General features: G+C 43.9%; 1 protein-coding gene across 1 annotated transcript in view; it reads right to left on the reverse strand.

The window, feature by feature from the left end:
• The window catches only part of abcg2 (breast cancer resistance protein), a gene marked incomplete at its 3' end in the record, with an annotated part of 33,375 nt that extends 14,876 nt beyond the window's left edge, over positions 1-18,499 (reverse strand). Inside the window, 9 exon segments of the mRNA NM_001124683.1 lie at positions 2,281-2,415; positions 2,584-2,685; positions 2,975-3,126; positions 4,833-4,990; positions 5,079-5,231; positions 5,602-5,716; positions 6,035-6,094; positions 17,066-17,286; positions 18,410-18,499. Of these exon segments, the coding sequence (NP_001118155.1) occupies positions 2,281-2,415; positions 2,584-2,685; positions 2,975-3,126; positions 4,833-4,990; positions 5,079-5,231; positions 5,602-5,716; positions 6,035-6,094; positions 17,066-17,271 (1,081 nt within the window). The 5' untranslated portion in view covers positions 17,272-17,286; positions 18,410-18,499.
• Positions 18,500-20,104: the final 1,605 nt, after the last annotated feature.

Here is a 20,104-nt window from a genome sequence, read left to right on the forward strand (position 1 = left end):
TGTGTCATTGAACCAATTGCACTTTATGGCAGCGAGGTGTGGGGTCCACTTGAAAAACAAGATTTCACCCAAATGGGACAAACACCCCATTAAAACCCCGCATGCAGAGTTCTGTAAGATTATCCTACATGTTCAGAGGAAAACTACAAACAATGCATGCAGGGCAGAATTAGGCCAATATCCAAAAACTCAAAAAAGAGCAATTAAGTTTTGGAAACATCTAAAATACAGTGACCCTCTCAAATCATTACCAAGCCCTGCAATACCAGGAGCTGAGCAAAGAAAAGAGTCCCCTCATCCAGCTGGTCCTGGGGCTGAGTTCACTAACCTGTTCTACTAACACACTGAAGCCTCAGTCCCTTCATCCAGCTGGTCCTGGGGTTGAGTTCACTAACCTGTTCTACTAACACACTGAAGCCTCAGTCCCCTCATCCAGCTGGTCCTGGGGCTGAGTTCACTAACCTGTTCTACTAACACACTGAAGCCTCAGTCCCCTCATCCAGCTGGTCCTGGAGCTGAGTTCACTAACCTGTTCTACTAACACACTGAAGCCTCAGTCCCCTCATCCAGCTGGTCCTGGGGCTGAGTTCACTAACCTGTTCTACTAACACACTGAAGCCTCAGTCCCCTCATCCAGCTGGTCCTGGAGCTGAGTTCACTAACCTGTTCTACTAACACACTGAAGCCTCAGTCCCCTCATCCAGCTGGTCCTGGGGCTGAGTTCACTAACCTGTTCTACTAACACACTGAAGCCTCAGTCCCCTCATCCAGCTGGTCCTGGGGCTGAGTTCACTAACCTGTTCTACTAACACACTGAAGCCTCAGTCCCCTCATCCAGCTGGTCCTGGAGCTGAGTTCACTAACCTGTTCTACTAACACACTGAAGCCTCAGTCCCCTCATCCAGCTGGTCCTGGGGCTGAGTTCACTAACCTGTTCTACTAACACACTGAAGCCTCAGTCCCCTCATCCAGCTGGTCCTGGGGCTGAGTTCACTAACCTGTTCTACTAACACACTGAAGCCTCAGTCCCCTCATCCAGCTGGTCCTGGAGCTGAGTTCACTAACCTGTTCTACTAACACACTAAAGCCTCAGGACCAGAATATCCAATCATTCAGAATAAAACAAATTACAACACAGTCAAAACAAAACTACATTGCTTATTGGGAAACACAAACACAAAGCAAAATGCAGTGCTATCTGGCCCTAAATCGACAGTGCACCGTGGCTAAATATTTGACCATGGTTACTGATCAACATCAAAACCTTGACAAAGTACAGGCTCAGTGAGCACAGTCTTGCCATTGAGAAGGGTAGACACATGAAAACCTGGCTCCCTGTAGAGGAAAGGCTGTGCAACCACTGGACAACAGCAGAACCTGGTTCCCTGTAGAGGAAAGGCTGTGCAACCACTGCACAACAGTAGAACCTGGCTCCCTGTAGAGGAAAGGCTGTGTAACCACTGCACCACAGCAGAACCTGGCCGTGTAGAGGAAAGGCTGTGTAACCACTGCACCACAGCAGAACCTGAGACGGAGCTGCATTTCCTGACAAAATGTCAAAAATATAAAACAGTTAGAGAGTGTCATTTCACCAAATGTAAAACCCTTAAAGGTTTCAAAGACCTCTCTGATGAGAGACCCGTCCTGTTGGGGGAGGGACAGGCTACCCGTCCTGTTGGGGGAGGGACAGGCTACCCGTCCTGTTGGGGGAGGGACAGGCTACCCGTCCTGTTGGGGGAGGGACAGGCTACCCGTCCTGTTGGGGGAGGGACAGGCTACCCGTCCTGTTGGGGGAGGACGCAGAGAGCTGTGGGTTGGCAGAGCACTACATTGCTGCCTGACATAAGATGAGGGACAGTGTCTGACAGACCAACCAATCTGCACATGTCCTCTACTGTATACTTATTGTTATTGTTCAATGTATGGTTATTTTGACCCTTGGTTATTGTTGTTACTGTCGTCCCGTTGACAATTTTGATTCTCATTATTTTCATATTGTAAATATCCAAAGTAAGCTTTGGCAATATGTACATTATTACGTCATGCCAATAAAGCACATTGAATTGAGAGAGAGAGAGAGACAGAGAGAGAGAGACAGACAGAGAGACAGACAACGAGAGCGAGAGACAGACAGACAGACAACGAGAGCGAGAGACAGACAGACAGACGAGAGCGAGAGACAGACAGACAGCGCAACAGACAGACAGACAGAGAGACAGAGAGACAGAGAGACAGAGAGACAGAGAGACAGACAGAGAGACAGAGAGAGAGTGTGTTGGTACCTGTACTCTCTGTTCATGGTGATGCGTTCTAACTGGGCCTTGGTTTCTCCATAGTACTGACTCCCCCGGTACTCCTGGACCAGATGGTCCTCAATGTTCTGCCTGGAACTGGTTACCCTGTCTGGGTCCGAGTCTGGGGGGGGGGGGGGGGGGGGGGGAATAGAGGGGCCAGAACAGAGGTAAATGGGTAAATGGAGGGTAAACAAAGTTAGGGAGGGAGGATATGAAGAGACAAAATTGCCATTGGATGACCTGACTGATCCCGCCCACTGACTCTGCTCCTTAGCCAATCAGAACTTACCGTCTGCTTCCTTTATCCTGTCGAAGGCGATGGAGGTAGAATCTCCATTGATCACGTCCAGGAAGAAGTCAGCCGGGTTGTTGTGGGGTTCACAAGTGTATCCTGGGTAATGATGACATCATAGTTGTAATTAGATTGTTTATAGATACAGAAAAGGTTTGGATACAGGAAAGGTTGAAACATTGATACACTGAATGGATCTCAAATGCATCTGTTCTTAGTAACCTCTAAAGAGAGACAATATAATGATGGATATAATAACTGTTCAGTAACTCTAGACATTTCATAACTTGGTTTGCCAGCAGAGAGCTGAGACTACACTGTCTGGTTAGCAGGAGGAGTGTGATTTAGACTCACTAGAAACAGGTCATTTCTAAGGATTGAGTCTCACCGATGTTAGAGAAGTAGTCCAGAGCACTCTGAGCGGGGCCGTGGTAAACCTGTTTACCGCTAACCAGCAGAGTCAGACTGTCAAACAGACGGAAGATGGAATAACGAGGCTGGTGGATGGACAGGATGATGGTACGGCCATGACTAGACATCCTGATAGAGAGAGAGGAGGAGGGTTAGTGTTACAATACCCAGACTACAATACCCAGACTGCAATACCCAGACTGCAATACCCAGACTGCAATACCCAGACTGCAACACTACAATACCCAGACTGCAATACCCAGACTGCAATACCCAGACTGCAATACCCAAACTGCAATACCCAGACTGCAATACCCAGACTGCAACACTACAATACCCAGACTGCAATACCCAGACTGCAAAACCCAAACTGCAATACCCACCCACCCCAGACTACAATACCCAGACTACAATACTAAGACTACAATACTAAGACTACAATACCCAGACGAACCTGCAGAATTAGCACTACAATACCCAGACTGCAATACCCAGACTACAATACCCAGACTACAATACTAAGACTACAATACCCAGACGAACCTGCAGAATTAGCACTACAATACCCAGACTGCAATACCCAGACTACAATACCCAAACTACAATACCCACCCAGACTACAATACCCAGACTACAATACCCACCCAGACTACAATACCCAGTCTACAATACCCAGACTACAATACCCACCCAGACTACAATACCCACCCAGACTACAATACCCACCCAGTCTACAATACCCACCCAGTCTACAATACCCACCCAAACTACAATACCCAGACTACAATACCCACCCAGTCTACAATACCCACCCAGTCTACAATACCCACCCAGTCTACAATACCCACCCAGTCTACAATACCCACCCAGTCTACAATACCCACCCAGTCTACAATACCCACCCAGTCTACAATACCCACCCAGTCTACAATACCCACCCAGACTACAATACCCACCCAGACTACAATACCCACCCAGACTACAATACCCACCCAGTCTACAATACCCACCCAGTCTACAATACCCACCCAGTCTACAATACCCACCCAGTCTACAATACCCACCCAGTCTACAATACCCACCCAGTCTACAATACCCACCCAGACTACAATACCCACCCAGACTACAATACCCAGTCTACAATACCCACCCAGTCTACAATACCCACCCAGTCTACAATATCCACCCAGACTACAATACCCAGTCTACAATACCCAAACTACAATACCCAGACTACAAAACACAGACTAACACCCAGTATTAGCACTACAATACCCAGACTACAATACCCAGACTAACCCCCTCAGTATTAGAACTACAATACCCAGACTAACCTCCCAGTATTAGCACCACAATACCCAGACTACAATACACAGACTAACCCCCTCAGTATTATAACTACAATACCCAGGCTAACCCCTCAATTGAAATTGACTACAATACCCAGGTTCTACCTCTTGAGCAGTAGTAGTACAGAGTTAGCTGTGCTAGCGTCCAGGCCGGTGGTGGGTTCATCCAGAAAGAGAACTACAATACCCAGACTAACCCTACAATATTAGAACTACAATACCCAGGTTCTACATCTTGAGCAGTAGTAGTACAGAGTTAGCTGTGCTCGCGTCCAGGCCGGTGGTGGGTTCATCCAGAAAGAGAACTACAATACCCAGACTAACCCTACAATGTTAGAACTACAATAATCAGGTTCTACCTCTTGAGCAGTAGTAGTACAGAGTTAGCTGTGCTTGCGTCCAGGCCGGTGGTGGGTTCATCTAGAAAGAGAACTACAATACCCAGACTAACCCTACAATATTAGAACTACAATACCCAGGTTCTACCTCTTGAGCAGTAGTAGTACAGAGTTAGCTGTGCTTGCGTCCAGGCCGGTGGTGGGTTCATCCAGAAAGAGAACAGGAGGGTCGATGATCAGCTCCATACCGATGTTTGTCCTCTTCCTTTCCCCTCCTGATATTCCCCTGATCAACTGGGTACCAACCTGGGAGACAGAATACACACATTCATAGTCACACGCTCTCTCTGTCCTCTCCCCCACATCCCCCCCACATAAACCCGTCCACACTGACCCGTGAGTCTGCTACTTTAGTGAGGCCCAGTTCTGTGATGAGTCGGTTGACTTTGTCCTCTTTCTCCTTCTGGCTGACGGAGGACGGAAGACGCAACGCTGCAGAGAAACGGAAGTTCTCCCTCACAGTCAGAGTTCCCATCACCACATCATCCTGATAGGGGGTTGGGGGGAGAGAGAGAGAGAGAGAGAGAGGGGGGGGAGAGAGAGAGACAGAGAGAGAGAGAGAGGGGGGGGGGGGGAGAGACAGAGAGAGACAGAGAGAGAGAGAGAGAGAGAGAGAGAGAGAGAGAGAGAGAGAGAGAGAGAGAGAGAGAGAGAGAGAGAGAGAGAGAGAGAGAGAGAGAGAGGGGGGGAGAGGGGGGGGGGGGGAGAGAGACATAGAGACAGAGAGAGAGAGAGACAGACAGAGAGAGACAGAGAGAGAGAGACAGACAGAGAGAGAGAGAGACCAGACACTCGTAACTATAGTCTGGTCACTGGTGTGTGTGTGTGTGTGTGTGTGTGTGTGTCCAGTCCCCCACCTGGACCACGTATCCTGAGAGACATTTGAAGTTGGGAGGTTGAGGAGCTCCGTCTATCAACACCTCTCCAGCCAGACCTGCTGGGTCCTTCCTGGCTGCCAGCACATCCAGAAACCTACACACAACACATCCACAACCTTTACACAACTATAACACAACCACAACCTTTACACAACTATAACACAACCCCAACTTTTACACAACTATAACACAACCACAACCTTTACACAACCCCAACCTTTACACAACTATAACACAACCACAACTATAACACAACCCCAACCTTTACACAACTATAATATAACACAACCCCAACCATTACACAATTATAATACAAACTTTTTTTTAAACAACCCCAACACAACCATTCGTTAGCTCACAACGTTCAATGAGAGTCACAGGTTTGTCAGAGTCAGCTGAAAATGTCACTTACGATGACTTCCCGCTTCCTGTGGCCCCCATGATAGCGTTCAGCCCTGGTTTCATCAGACCGCTGTAGAGACAGGAAACAAACGTCTGTTAGTGCTGAGCTGGACAACAGATCTGATGCCCCAGCAGATAATGCCAACCGTTCTCTTGGAGAGTATCTGCTGGGGCTGAGCTGGACAACAGATCTGATGCCCCAGCAGATACTGCCAACCGTTCTCTTGGAGAGTAGGTTATTTAAATTACAATAATTACTCTCGTCTAAATAAAAACTCCACCAAAAGGAGCACGACTTATCCACCCAGGATCATTATTTAAATTGTTTTAAATAGTTGTGGGTTGAAAAGTAATGTGTAGGCCGATGCCTATTTGGGCAGCCCCGCGATTTAGGTAGTGCTCGTGGCAAAAGGTCAAGCTGATTGAGTTGATGCTGTCAGTGAAAAGCGTCTACAATATGTGCAGATAATGTATCTCGAGTATAGTCTACGAACAAGAAGAAGGGGAGGGGTGTAATGGTTAAGATATATATATATATATATATATATATATATACCTTTTTCCAGAATGCATGCACTCAGCTCTCCTAAAATGCACTCAGCGGTCTTCCACCAATTCTTGCGAATTCATTGTTTCATTGTGTGAATTGTTTCCTCTTTAATTGCTTAAAAAAAAACGTTTTTATCAAGTCTCCATGACATATGTCACGCCTAGTAAATGTTAATCATTTGCATTCATTTCTGTTAACGCACGCATTTAAAATTACAGTACTTTACCAGGTTCTCATTCATTAATATCTGTTAATATATGCATTTAAATTACAGTAATTTACCGTTCTCATTCATTAATATCTGTTAATATATGCATTTAAATTACAGTAATTTAAATCTCATTCTCAGATTGGCAACGTTGTATGTTCACAACCTGCTACACTTTTGAGAAACAAGTTTTTTTAAAGTTTTTTATTGCATAACCATTACGAGTTCTGTCATTGTGATGTATAGTACCACCAGGTGGTTAAAGTGATGTATAGTACCACCAGGTGGTTAAAGTGATGTATAGTACCACCAGGTGGTTAAAGTGATGTAGAGTAACACCAGGTGGTTAAAGTGATGTATAGTACCACCAGGTGGTTAAAGTGATGTATAGTACCACCAGGTGGTTAAAGTGATGTATAGTACCACCAGGTGGTTAAAGTGATGTATTGTACCACCAGGTGGTTAAAGTGATGTATAGTACCACCAGGTGGTTAAAGTGATGTATAGTACCACCAGGTGGTTAAAGTGATGTATAGTACCACCAGGTGGTTAAAGTGATGTATTGTACCACCAGGTGGTTAAAGTGATGTATAGTACCACCAGGTGGTTAAAGTGATGTATAGTACCACCAGGTGGTTAAAGTGATGTATAGTACCACCAGGTGGTTAAAGTGATGTATAGTACCACCAGGTGGTTAAAGTGATGTATAGTACCACCAGGTGGTTAAAGTGATGTATAGTACCACCAGGTGGTTAAAGTGATGTATAGTACCACCAGGTGGTTAAAGTGATGTATAGTAACACCAGGTGGTTAAAGTTATGTATAGTAACACCAGGTGGTTAAAGTTATGTATAGTACCACCAGGTGGTTAAAGTGATGTATTGTACCACCAGGTGGTTAAAGTGATGTATAGTACCACCAGGTGGTTAAAGTGATGTATAGTAACACCAGGTGGTTAAAGTGATGTATAGTACCACCAGGTGGTTAAAGTGATGTATAGTAACACCAGGTGGTTAAAGTGATGTAACACCAGGTGGTTAAAGTTATGTATAGTAACACCAGGTGGTTAAAGTGATGTATAGTACCACCAGGTGGTTAAAGTGATGTATAGTAACACCAGGTGGTTAAAGTGATGTAACACCAGGTGGTTAAAGTGATGTATTGTACCACCAGGTGGTTAAGGTGATGTATTGTACCACCAGGTGGTTAAAGTGATGTATTGTACCACCAGGTGGTTAAAGTGATGTATAGTACCACCAGGTGGTTAAGGTGATGTATTGTACCACCAGGTGGTTAAAGTGATGTATAGTACCACCAGGTGGTTAAAGTGATGTAACACCAGGTGGTTAAAGTGATGTAACACCAGGTGGTTAAAGTGATGTATAGTACCACCAGGTGGTTAAAGTGATGTTTAGTACCACCAGGTGGTTAAAGTGATGTTTAGTACCACCAGGTGGTTAAAGTGATGTATAGTACCACCAGGTGGTTAAAGTGATGTATAGTACCACCAGGTGGTTAAAGTGATGTATAGTACCACCAGGTGGTTAAAGTGATGTATAGTACCACCAGGTGGTTAAAGTGATGTATAGTACCACCAGGTGGTTAAAGTGATGTATAGTACCACCAGGTGGTTAAAGTGATGTATAGTAACACCAGGTGGTTAAAGTGATGTAACACCAGGTGGTTAAAGTGATGTATAGTAACACCAGGTGGTTAAAGTGATGTATAGTACCACCAGGTGGTTAAAGTGATGTAACACCAGGTGGTTAAAGTGATGTATAGTACCACCAGGTGGTTAAAGTGATGTATAGTAACACCAGGTGGTTAAAGTGATGTATAGTAACACCAGGTGGTTAAAGTGATGTAACACCAGGTGGTTAAAGTGATGTATAGTACCACCAGGTGGTTAATTAACCTCTTAGAGCTCTAGGGGCGCTATTTCATTTTTGGATAAAAAACGTTCCCGTTTTAAGCGCGATATTTTGTCACGAAAAGATGCTCGACTATGCATATTCTTGACAGTTTTGGAAAGAAAACACTCTGAAGTTTCAGAATCTGCAAAGATTTTGTCTGTAAGTGCCCCAGAACTCATTCTACAGGCGAAACCAAGATGATGCATCACCCAGGAATTAGCAGAATTTCTGAAGCTCTGTTTTCCATTCTCTCCTTATATGGCTGTGATTGCGCAAGGAATGAGCCTACACTTTCTGTCGTTCGCCCAAGGTCTTAGCAGCATTGTGACGTATTTGTAGGCATATCATTGGAAGATTGGCCATAAGAGACTACATTTTCCAGAGGTCCGCCCGGTGTCCTTTGTCTAAATTTGTGCGTAATCTTCAGGTGCAGGCATTTTCTCCTGGGATTCAGGAGAGAAAGCATGTTTCCAAGAACGATGTATCAATGAAGAGATATGTGAAAAACACCTTGAGGATTGATTCTAAACAACGTTTGCCATGTTTTCAGTCGATATTATGGAGTTAATTTGGAAAAAAGTTTGCGTTTTGAGGACTGAATTTATGGATTTTTTTTGGTAGCCAAATGTGATGTATAAAACGGAGCTATTTCTAATACACAAGGAATCTTTTTGGAAAAACTGAGCATCTGCTATCTAACTGAGAGTATCCTCATTGAAAACATCAGAAGTTCTTCAAAGGTAAATGATTTTATTTGAAGGCTTTTATGTTTTTGTTAATGTTGCGTGCTGGATGCTAACGCTAATGCTAACGCTAAATGCTAACGCGAAATGCTAACTCTAGCTAGCTACTTTTACACAAATGATTGTTTTCCTATGGTTGAGAAGCATATTTTGAAAATCTGAGATGACAGTGTTGTTTACAAAAGGCTAAGCTTGAGAGATGGCATATTTATTTCATTTCATTTGCGATTTTCATAAATAGTTAACGTTGTGTTATGCTAATGAGCTTGCTGATAGATTTACACAATCCTGGATACAGGGGTTTTTTCATAGCTAAACGTGACGCAGAAAACGGAGCGATTTGTCCTAAACAAATAATCTTTCAGGAAAAACTGAACATTTGCTATCTGAGAGTCTCCTCATTGAAAACATCTGAAGTTCTTCAAAGGTAAATGATTTTTTTGAATGCTTTTCTGTTTTTTTGTGTAAATGTTGCCAGCTGAATGCTAATGCTAAATGCTACGTTAGCCATCAATACTGTTACACAAATGCTTGTTTTGCAATGGTTGAGAAGCATATTTTGAAAATCTGAGATGACAGTGTTGTTAACAAAAGGCTAAGCTTGAGAGCTAGCATATTTATTTCATTTCATTTGCGATTTTCATGAATAGTTAACGTTGCGTTATGGTAATGAGCTTGAGTCTGTATTCACGAACCCGGATCCGGGATGGGGAGATCAGAAAGGTTAAAGTGATGTATAGTAACACCAGGTGGTTAAAGTGATGTATAGTAACACCAGGTGGTTAAAGTGATGTAACACCAGGTGGTTAAAGTGATGTAACACCAGGTGGTTAAAGTGATGTATAGTAACACCAGGTGGTTAAAGTGATGTATTGTACCACCAGGTGGTTAAAGTGATGTATAGTAACACCAGGTGGTTAAAGTGATGTATAGTAACACCAGGTGGTTAAAGTGATGTATAGTACCACCAGGTGGTTAAAGTGATGTATTGTACCACCAGGTGGTTAAAGTGATGTATAGTAACACCAGGTGGTTAAAGTGATGTATAGTACCACCAGGTGGTTAAAGTGATGTATAGTAACACCAGGTGGTTAAAGTGATGTAACACCAGGTGGTTAAAGTGATGTAACACCAGGTGGTTAAAGTGATGTATAGTAACACCAGGTGGTTAAAGTGATGTAACACCAGGTGGTTAAAGTGATGTATAGTACCACCAGGTGGTTAAAGTGATGTAACACCAGGTGGTTAAAATGATGTATAGTAAAACCAGTTGTAAAATAGTAAATAACGGCTACTTCTCAGAAAGTATAAATTGTCAAGAGGAGTAAAACAAGGTTGTCCACTATCAGCATATATATTTATTATTGCCATCGAAATGTGATCTAACAATAATATCAGGGTTTAAAAACAAAAAAAGGTGTCATTGTACGCTGACGATTCACGTTTTCTTTCAAATCCGCAATTTGTCTCCCTGCACATTCTCATAGAGGATCTCGATATTTTTTCTAAGCTCTCTGAATTAAAATCAAATTATGATATTACAAATGGGATCACAATTTTATTTTTTTTTTTACATTACCGTGTAGTTCACCAATAAAATGGACTGGCGGGGATGTGGACATACTCGGTGTACATATCCCGAAATAAACTAATTCTCACTGCGATACATTTTAATAGAAAGTTAGCCAATGAGATACAGTTTTGCTACCATGGAAAGGACAACACCTGTCTATTTGTGGAAAAATTACCCTGATGAATTATTTAGTCATGTCCCACCTATTTACTTATGGCCCTGTCTACCACTTGTTTTTAATATTATGAGAAAAATAATATTCCACTTTATTTGAGTGGCAAGCCAGACAAAATTAAACAGGCCTATTTATATAATGAATACGGAGGGCAGAAATAATTAAATATGAAAGCATTAGACCTCTCACTAAAGGCTTCAGTCATACAAAAAGCTACACATAGATCCGAACTGGTTCTCTAGCAGATTAGTAAGAATTTCTCACCCCATGTTCCTCATGGCCCTTTTCCCTTTATTCAGATTACAATCTCTCACTTCCGGTTATTTCAAAATGTAATTATCTCCAAAATATCGCTATTTTTTTTTTTTTTTAAACAAGCAATATAAAGCTGGTTGCAATTTCAGTTAGAAAATACAGAACAAATATGAGAAGAAATATTGTGGTTCAACTCAAATATACTAATCGATTAAAAACAAACATTTTTTTGAAACGGCTTTTTTGTAAATTATATCATAAATAGGACTGGTGGAATTCTGTTTGTTTTTTTTAAATATATGGAAATGTTCGCTCTATCCAAAAGTACAAATGATTGCAGCATTATATCAAAAAAAGAAAGCGTGAAAGAGAAGAAGGTAAAGGACTTGTCTGTTGGCATTAAAAGACCAAAATTGTCTGAATTAAATTGTGGTAAATAAAAAAAAAAAAGAATACCAGTTTAATTTAAGGACCAACATCTTGTACAGCTGCGCCGTACAGGAGATTTTTGATGTACCGATTCCATGGCAACATGGAACTGATACACAAAACGACGGCAGATTCAAAACTTTTAGATTTTCCAATTATTATGCAACACTCTTGCAACCGATATAGCTGAAGGATGGGACTGGATGGTGTTCAAGAGATAGATGGGAGGGGTGGATGTAGGGAGTATATAATGAGGTATATCAGGTGGTGTTGCTGTAGGTAGAGAGTGTATAATGGGGTATATCAGGTGATGTTGCTGTAGGTAGGGAGTATATAATGGGGTATATCAGGTGGTGTTGCTGTAGGTAGGGAGTATATAATGAGCTATATCAGGTGATGTTCTGATGTTGCTGTAGGTAGGGAGTGTATAATGAGGTATATCAGCTGATGTTCACCTCTCACACACACTATAGTTAATAATTACACACAGCAGCTCAACGAGGAAAAAAAAACGCATCTGGTTATATGACTATGTAATGCCTACTGTACAAACACAGACTGCTCTCTCTTACGCAACACACACACACACGATCACTCAGGTGAGGGGTCAACACTGACAACACAGCACAGCACCTACAGTTTTTAAAATGGAATCCACCTCAATTAATTAATATGACATCATTTGGAAACGTCCCACAGTTGACAGTGAATGTCAGAGTTAAAACGAAGCCATGAGGTCAAAGGAATTGTCCGTAGAGCTCTGAGACAGAATTGTGTCAAGGCACAGATCTGGGGAAGGGTACCAAATAATTTCTGCAGCACTCAAGGTCTCCAAGAACAGTGGCCTCTTCTTAAATGAAACAAGTTTGGAGCCACTGACTTTCGTACAGCTGGCCGCCCGGCAAAACTGAGAAATAGGGGGAGAAGAGCCTTGATCAGGGAGGTGACCAAGAACCCGATGGTCACTCTGACAGAGCTCTAGAGTTCCTCTATGGAGATGGGAGAACTTTCCAGAAGGACAACCATCTCTGTAGCGTTCCACCAATCAGGTCTTTACGGTAGAGTGGTTGACGGAAGCCGCTCCTCAAGAAAAGGAACATCACAGCCCGCTTGGAGTTTGCCAAAAGGCGCCTAAATACTCTCAGACTATAAGAAACAAGATTCTCTGGTCTGATGAAACCAAGATTTAACTCTTTGGCCTGAACGCCAAGCATCACATCTGGAGGAAACCTGGCACCATCCCTACGGTGAAGCATGGTGGTGGCAGAATCATGCTGCTGGGACTGGGAGAGTAGTCAGGACCTCAGAATGGGGCGAAGTTTCACCTTCCAACAGAACAACGACCCTAAGCACACAACGCTCCTCATCCATCCTGAAAGAGCTTGAGAGGATCTGCAGAGAAGAATGGGTTTACCAAGCTTGTAGCGTCATACCCATGACTCGAGGCTGTAATCGCTGCCAAAGGTGCTTCAACAAAGTACTGAGTAAACGGTCGGAATACTTACGTAAATGTGATATTTCTAAGAACCTGTTTTTGCTTTGTCATTATGGGGTATTGTGATGTCATTACTTTCTGGAGGCACTGTTTAATTTCTTCTCGTATCTTTCCTCATGCTCTCCTCCTCTCAACTTTTTTCCTTCCCTTGTGGACTTCAGCTTTATGTGACCAGGCGAGAAAAAAAACACATTTCCAAGCCAAACCTTCATATCATAACCACTAATCGCTACACACAGCCTACATCGTTGTCGCGTCATAGTCAACATAGCCACTCAAATGAACGTGTTAGTAAACCCGCTACAATTATGCAGTACAGGTCACAGTCAGCAGCAAGCAGTTTATCAGATATGTTGGCGGGTCCCGGTGGCAATACATTTATAAAACTAAAAGCTTACCTTGCCTTGGAAGAGTTCTAGTGTCGGATAGCCATAGCCAGCTAGCTAACATAGCATCCCTCTCTGTTGGATAGTCATAGCCAGCTAGCTAACATAGCATCCCTCTCTGTTGGATAGCCATAGCCAGCTAGCTAACATAGCATCCCTCTCTGTTGGATAGTCATAGCCAGCTAGCTAACATAGCATCCCTCTCTGTTGGATAGCCATAGCCAGCTAGCTAACATGGCATCCTTCTTTGTTTGAGCCGGGTGTTTGAGTAGGCTAAACTAGCTAGCTTCATTTGACACTAGCTAAGCAAGTGAAAACATTTTTTTACTATGAAATATAGCTAGCTCTCCCACTCTTTTTCTCTCTCTTGCTTCTCTTTAGTTTTTGAAAAAAAAAATAATAATTCTAAACTGTTAAGACTATTGTCTTTCTCTCTCTGAGTCAACTAATCATCACATTTGATGCACTGCAGTGCTAGCTAGTTGTAGCTTATGCTTTCAGTACTAGATTCGTTCTCGGATCCTTTGGGTGGACATGTCAGTTCATGCTCTGATAGGTTGGAGGATGTCCTCCGGAAGTTGTCCTAATTACTGTGTAAGTCTATGGAAGGGGGGTGAGAATCATTAGCCTCATAGGTTTTGTATAGAAGTCAATGTACCCAGAGGAAGATGGAAGCAAGCCGTCCTCTGGCTACACCATGGTGCTAGCCTACAGAGTGCTGTTGAGGCTACTGTAGACCTTCAATGCAAAACAATGTGTTTTAGCATTTGGTGACGTGAATATATTTAGTATAGTTTTAGTACAGTAATAGTAACATCCGCTGGGACACACGCCTACTCCCTGCTCCCATGGTGACCCGCTGGAAGACACGCCTACTCCCTGCTCCCATGGTGACCCGCTGGAAGACACGCCTACTCCCTGCTCCCATGGTGACCCGCTGGAAGACACGCCTACTCCCTGCTCCCATGGTGACCCGCTGGAAGACACGCCTACTCCCTGCTCCCATGGTGACCCGCTGGAAGACACGCCTACTCCCTGCTCCCATGGTGACCCGCTGGAAGACACGCCTACTCCCTGCTCCCATGGTGACCCGCTGGAAGACACGCCTACTCCCTGCTCCCATGGTGACCCGCTGGAAGACACGCCTACTCCCTGCTCCCATGGTGACCCGCTGGAAGACACACCTACTCCCAGCTTCCATGGTGACCCGCTGGAAGACACGCCTACTCCCTGCTCCCATGGTGACCCGCTGGAAGACACGCCTACTCCCTGCTCCCATGGTGACCCGCTGGAAGACACGCCTACTCCCAGCTCCCATGGTGACCCGCTGGAAGACACGCCTACTCCCTGCTCCCATGGTGACCAGCTGGAAGACACGCCTACTCCCTGCTCCCATGGTGACCCGCTGGAAGACACGCCTACTCCCTGCTCCCATGGTGACCCGCTGGAAGACACGCCTACTCCCAGCTCCCCCTCTCCAGTCTCCCATGGTGACCCGCTGGAAGACACGCCTACTCCCAGCTCCCATGGTGACCCGCTGGAAGACACGCCTACTCCCTGCTCCCATGGTGACCCGCTGGAAGACACGCCTACTCCCTGCTCCCATGGTGACCCGCTGGAAGACACGCCTACTCCCTGCTCCCATGGTGACCCGCTGGAAGACACGCCTACTCCCTGCTCCCATGGTGACCCGCTGGAAGACACGCCTACTCCCAGCTCCCATGGTGACCCGCTGGAAGACACGCCTACTCCCAGCTCCCATGGTGACCCGCTGGAAGACACGCCTACTCCCAGCTCCCATGGTGACCCGCTGGAAGACACGCCTACTCCCAGCTCCCATGGTGACCCGCTGGAAGACACGCCTACTCCCTGCTCCCATGGTGACCCGCTGGGAGACACGCCTACTCCCTGCTCCCATGGTGACCCGCTGGGAGACACGCCTACTCCCAGCTCCCATGGTGACCCGCTGGGAGACACGCCTACTCCCAGTTCCCCCTCTCGACGTGACTCCCAATGGATCAACATGGGAGATTGTTTGTTGTTACATGTTGAAAGTAATGTCCTTATATAAGATAATGGATTTATGAAAGCAGGGGGTTTCAGGATAGTAATGGCCCATGACCCCAGCGTGTGTGTGTGTGTGTGTATGTGCATGTGTGTGTGTGTGTGTGTGTGTGTGTGTGTGTTTGAGTGTGTGTGTGTAAGTGTGTGTGTCCTCCTGCTGAGCCTCTGAACCAGTCCCTTTCCTTCCTCTGATTCAATAGGTATTATTTAGGAAATGTCTGGGTTTAATATTATTTAGGTTAGAGTGTGTGTGTGTGTGTGTCTCCTCCTGCTGGTCTCCTGAACCTGCTTCCTTCCTCTGATACAGAAGGTAATATTTTGTGTTTGATCTGAGTTGTCATGTACGTCCCCTCCTCCCCAGGTGAATACGCTTCACACACACAGTAGCACAACACATACGTTGGGTCATTTAGCAGACGCTCTTATCTACAGCCACTTAGTGAGTATAGAATTCAACCATAGAATTATAGTCTCCCCATTATAATAGGATCAGAAAGCATTCTCTCAGACTGACATGGTTCCTCTGTAAAGGCTACAGTCTATAGTAAATTGATATGGTAGGGGTGGTAAACAGAAGATAGCCCTATTTGGTAAAAGACCAAGTCCATATTATGGCTAGAACAGCTCAAATAAGCAAAGAGAAACGACAAGTGTGATGGTGCTTTGCTGGTGACACCGTCACTGATTTATGTAGAATTCAAGGCACACTTAACCAGCATGGCTACCACAGCATTGTGCAGCGACACGCCATCCAATCAGGATTGGGCTTATTGGGACTATCATTTGTTTTTCAACAGGACAATGACCCAACATTGATGGAATGCTGCATCAGATGACCTGGCCTCCACAATCACCCGACCTCAACACAATTGAGATTGTTTGGGATGAGTTGGACAGCAGAGTGAACGAAAAGCAGCCAACAAATGCTCAGCATATGTGGGAACTCTTTCAAGACTATTGGAAAAGCATTCCAGGTGAAGCTGGTTGAGATAATTGCCAAGTGTGCAAAGCTGTCATCAAGGCAAAGGGTGGCTACTTTGAAGAATCTCAAACATAAAAAAAACATATTTGTTTAACACTTTTTTGATGTCTTCACTATTATTCCACAATGTAGAAAATATTTAAAATATAGAAAATCCCTTGAATGAGTAGGTGTGTCCAAACTTTTGACTGGTACTGTATATTATATAGATATATAGATATAGATATAGGCCTGATTAAATCTCAACAACAGCGTCTAGTCGACTTACTTCAGATCTATGAGAATGTCTTTGGTGGTGGTCTTCCTCTTGATACACAGACAGCCGCTCCTCTGCGTCACCTTATAGTGGATGTTATGGAAACTAACGGTTGAACCTTGAAGGGACTTGGCGGTACCAGTAGACTCATATTTAGGAGTCCCGTTAGTTTTGGTGTCCTCCATCCCCGGGATCTGGCTGTTTAACGGCTGCGACATTCTGACGGTGCTCTCCTATTAGGGAAATAATTATAGGGACATGTCCTGTCAGAAATGAGACAGAGGTAGCCTGTGGGAAATAATTATAGGGACATGTCCTGTCAGAAATGAGACAGCGAGGTAACCTGTGGGAATAATTATAGGGACATGTCCTGTCAGAAATGAGACAGCGAGGTAGCCTGTGGGAATAATTATAGGAACATGTCCTGTCAGAAATGAGACTGAGGTATCCTGTGGGAAATAATTATAGGGACATGTCCTGTCAGAAATGAGACTGAGGTAACCTGTGGGAATAATTATAGGGACATGTCCTGTCAGAAATGAGACAGCGAGGTAGCCTGTGGGAATAATTATAAGGACATGTCTGTCAGAAATGAGACAGCGAGGTAGCCTGTGGGAATAATTATAAGGACATGTCTGTCAGAAATGAGACAGCGAGGTAGCCTGTGGGAATAATTATAAGGACATGTCTGTCAGAAATGAGACAGCGAGGTAGCCTGTGGGAATAATTATAAGGACATGTCTGTCAGAAATGAGACAGCGAGGTAGCCTGTGGGAATAATTATAAGGACATGTCTGTCAGAAATGAGACAGCGAGGTAGCCTGTGGGAATAATTATAAGGACATGTCTGTCAGAAATGAGACAGCGAGGTAGCCTGTGGGAATAATTATAAGGACATGTCTGTCAGAAATGAGACAGCGAGGTAGCCTGTGGGAATAATTATAAGGACATGTCTGTCAGAAATGAGACAGCGAGGTAGCCTGTGGGAATAATTATAAGGACATGTCTGTCAGAAATGAGACAGCGAGGTAGCCTGTGGGAATAATTATAAGGACATGTCTGTCAGAAATGAGACAGCGAGGTAGCCTGTGGGAATAATTATAAGGACATGTCTGTCAGAAATGAGACAGCGAGGTAGCGTGTGGGAATAAATACGACGGGTGTATTTGGCTGGTTTCTTTCTGCAACAGTAAAGTGATATCATGTAAACATTGCCTATTGCTCTCTACCGTTCCCGTCTATAAGTTAAACAACTGTAACATCTAGTCACATGAATTCATTATCGTTAAAAACAAACATTTTCATGCGCTAATAATTGTTCAAACAAAAATAGGCTACATATTTAGTGTCACTTACCCTGCGCCTGTAACGGAAAGTTGCCGCTAAACTACGAACGTTACTCTGTGTCAACGAGTGTAATCCTCCTTGCGGTGGACTTAGTACTATGTGTTGTCTAACCTATCTGGAGAGACTATGTATGTGTTTACAGCCCTGCGGTGCGGTCAGAGTTTGATAAGAGGAAACCGCGACATAACAGGAGGACAGCGGCTTGATCAGCGGCTGGATATATATCACCTCCCAAATGGCGCCCTATTCCCTATACAGTGTAAACCCCATTGTGCTGTCAACGCTCCATTTTTTGGGGGGGGGGGGGGGGTGGTGTATCTGTGTTACTTAATATTAATATATCTGAGTACAGGTTACTAAAAGTGATTTTGTAGTCAATACTCAAACTGATAAGCATTTTTGCATAAGTTTGGACATTTTGAATGACGCCCCCACTAAGCCACGCCTCCAATATAATTTCCCCATGACTGAATTTGTTAGTGATAGAAGCTAGATTTCCCCATGACTGAATTTGCTAGTGACAGAAGCTAGATTTCCCCATGACTGAATTTGTTAGTGACAGAAGCTAGATTTCCCCCATGACTGAATATGTTAGTGATTGAAGCTAGATTTCCACATGACTGAATATGTTAGTGATAGAAGCTAGATTTCCACATGACTGAATATGTTAGTGATAGAAGCTAGATTTCCACATGACTGAATATGTTAGTGATAGAAGCTAGATTTCCCCATGACTGAATTTGTTAGTGACAGAAGCTAGATTTCCCCCATGACTGAATTTGTTAGTGACAGAAGCTAGATTTCCCCATGACTGAATTTGTTAGTGACAGAAGCTAGATTTCCCCATGACTGAGATTTCCATGTGAATATTCTACAGACAGCATAAAGAAAACTAGCATACCCCCCCCCCCCCCATGAAAATCAGTGCGTGATGACGTATAAACACAACATGTACGTTTTTTTTTTAACTTAAGCTTTCATGTACTAAATAGAAACAATTTAAAGTTCAACGTTTCGTGTGCACTGAGGTTCTAATATCCATCATCATGTTGCCAGATTAAGACCTTTTATATTTATTGGAAAGGAGAATCAAGATCCCCTTCCATTTTCACCCCCCCCCCCCCCCCCCTGTAGAAGTTCATCATAATTGATTTGATAAGTCTGTAGCCTATCAAAACTATAGTGAGAGGGCCTCACACAGTATCATCCCGTGACTCGAAGTTTACTTCGATATAATGGTTATTATATGCATATTTACGCACAAAGGCCTTTCCGCTACCATTTCTCGTATAATTCATTTTACTAACACATTTCCCACCATGTCGAATAAACAAATGATCTGTTGGCATTTATAAAATTGTACCCGGAACTTCCTGTTTCCGTCACAGCTGTTGTGATTTTTTAAATTTTAAATACAGTATGACTTTACTTCCATAGAAACTGTGGATGGAAACATGGTTAGAGACAAGGTTGTTGATTTCGTTCATGTTCAGTCCTGTGGTCTTCACCAAGTGAGTTGTTATTTTTACGCTTTACCCTAATACGGTGGCATGAAACTCATGGTTTACAGGCCACATCAGGCCTGCATGTAGGGTTTCAAAATTCCAGTAACTTTCCCAGATCTTTCAAAAAATGTTGGTTGAAGGATTTCCATTTTACCTTCCAACCTGGATATTATGAGGAAAACATTTGGTAAATGTACCC

The sequence above is a fragment of the Oncorhynchus mykiss genome, chromosome 9 (genome assembly GCF_013265735.2).
Source record: "Oncorhynchus mykiss isolate Arlee chromosome 9, USDA_OmykA_1.1, whole genome shotgun sequence".
Lineage (NCBI taxonomy): Eukaryota > Metazoa > Chordata > Actinopteri > Salmoniformes > Salmonidae > Oncorhynchus > Oncorhynchus mykiss.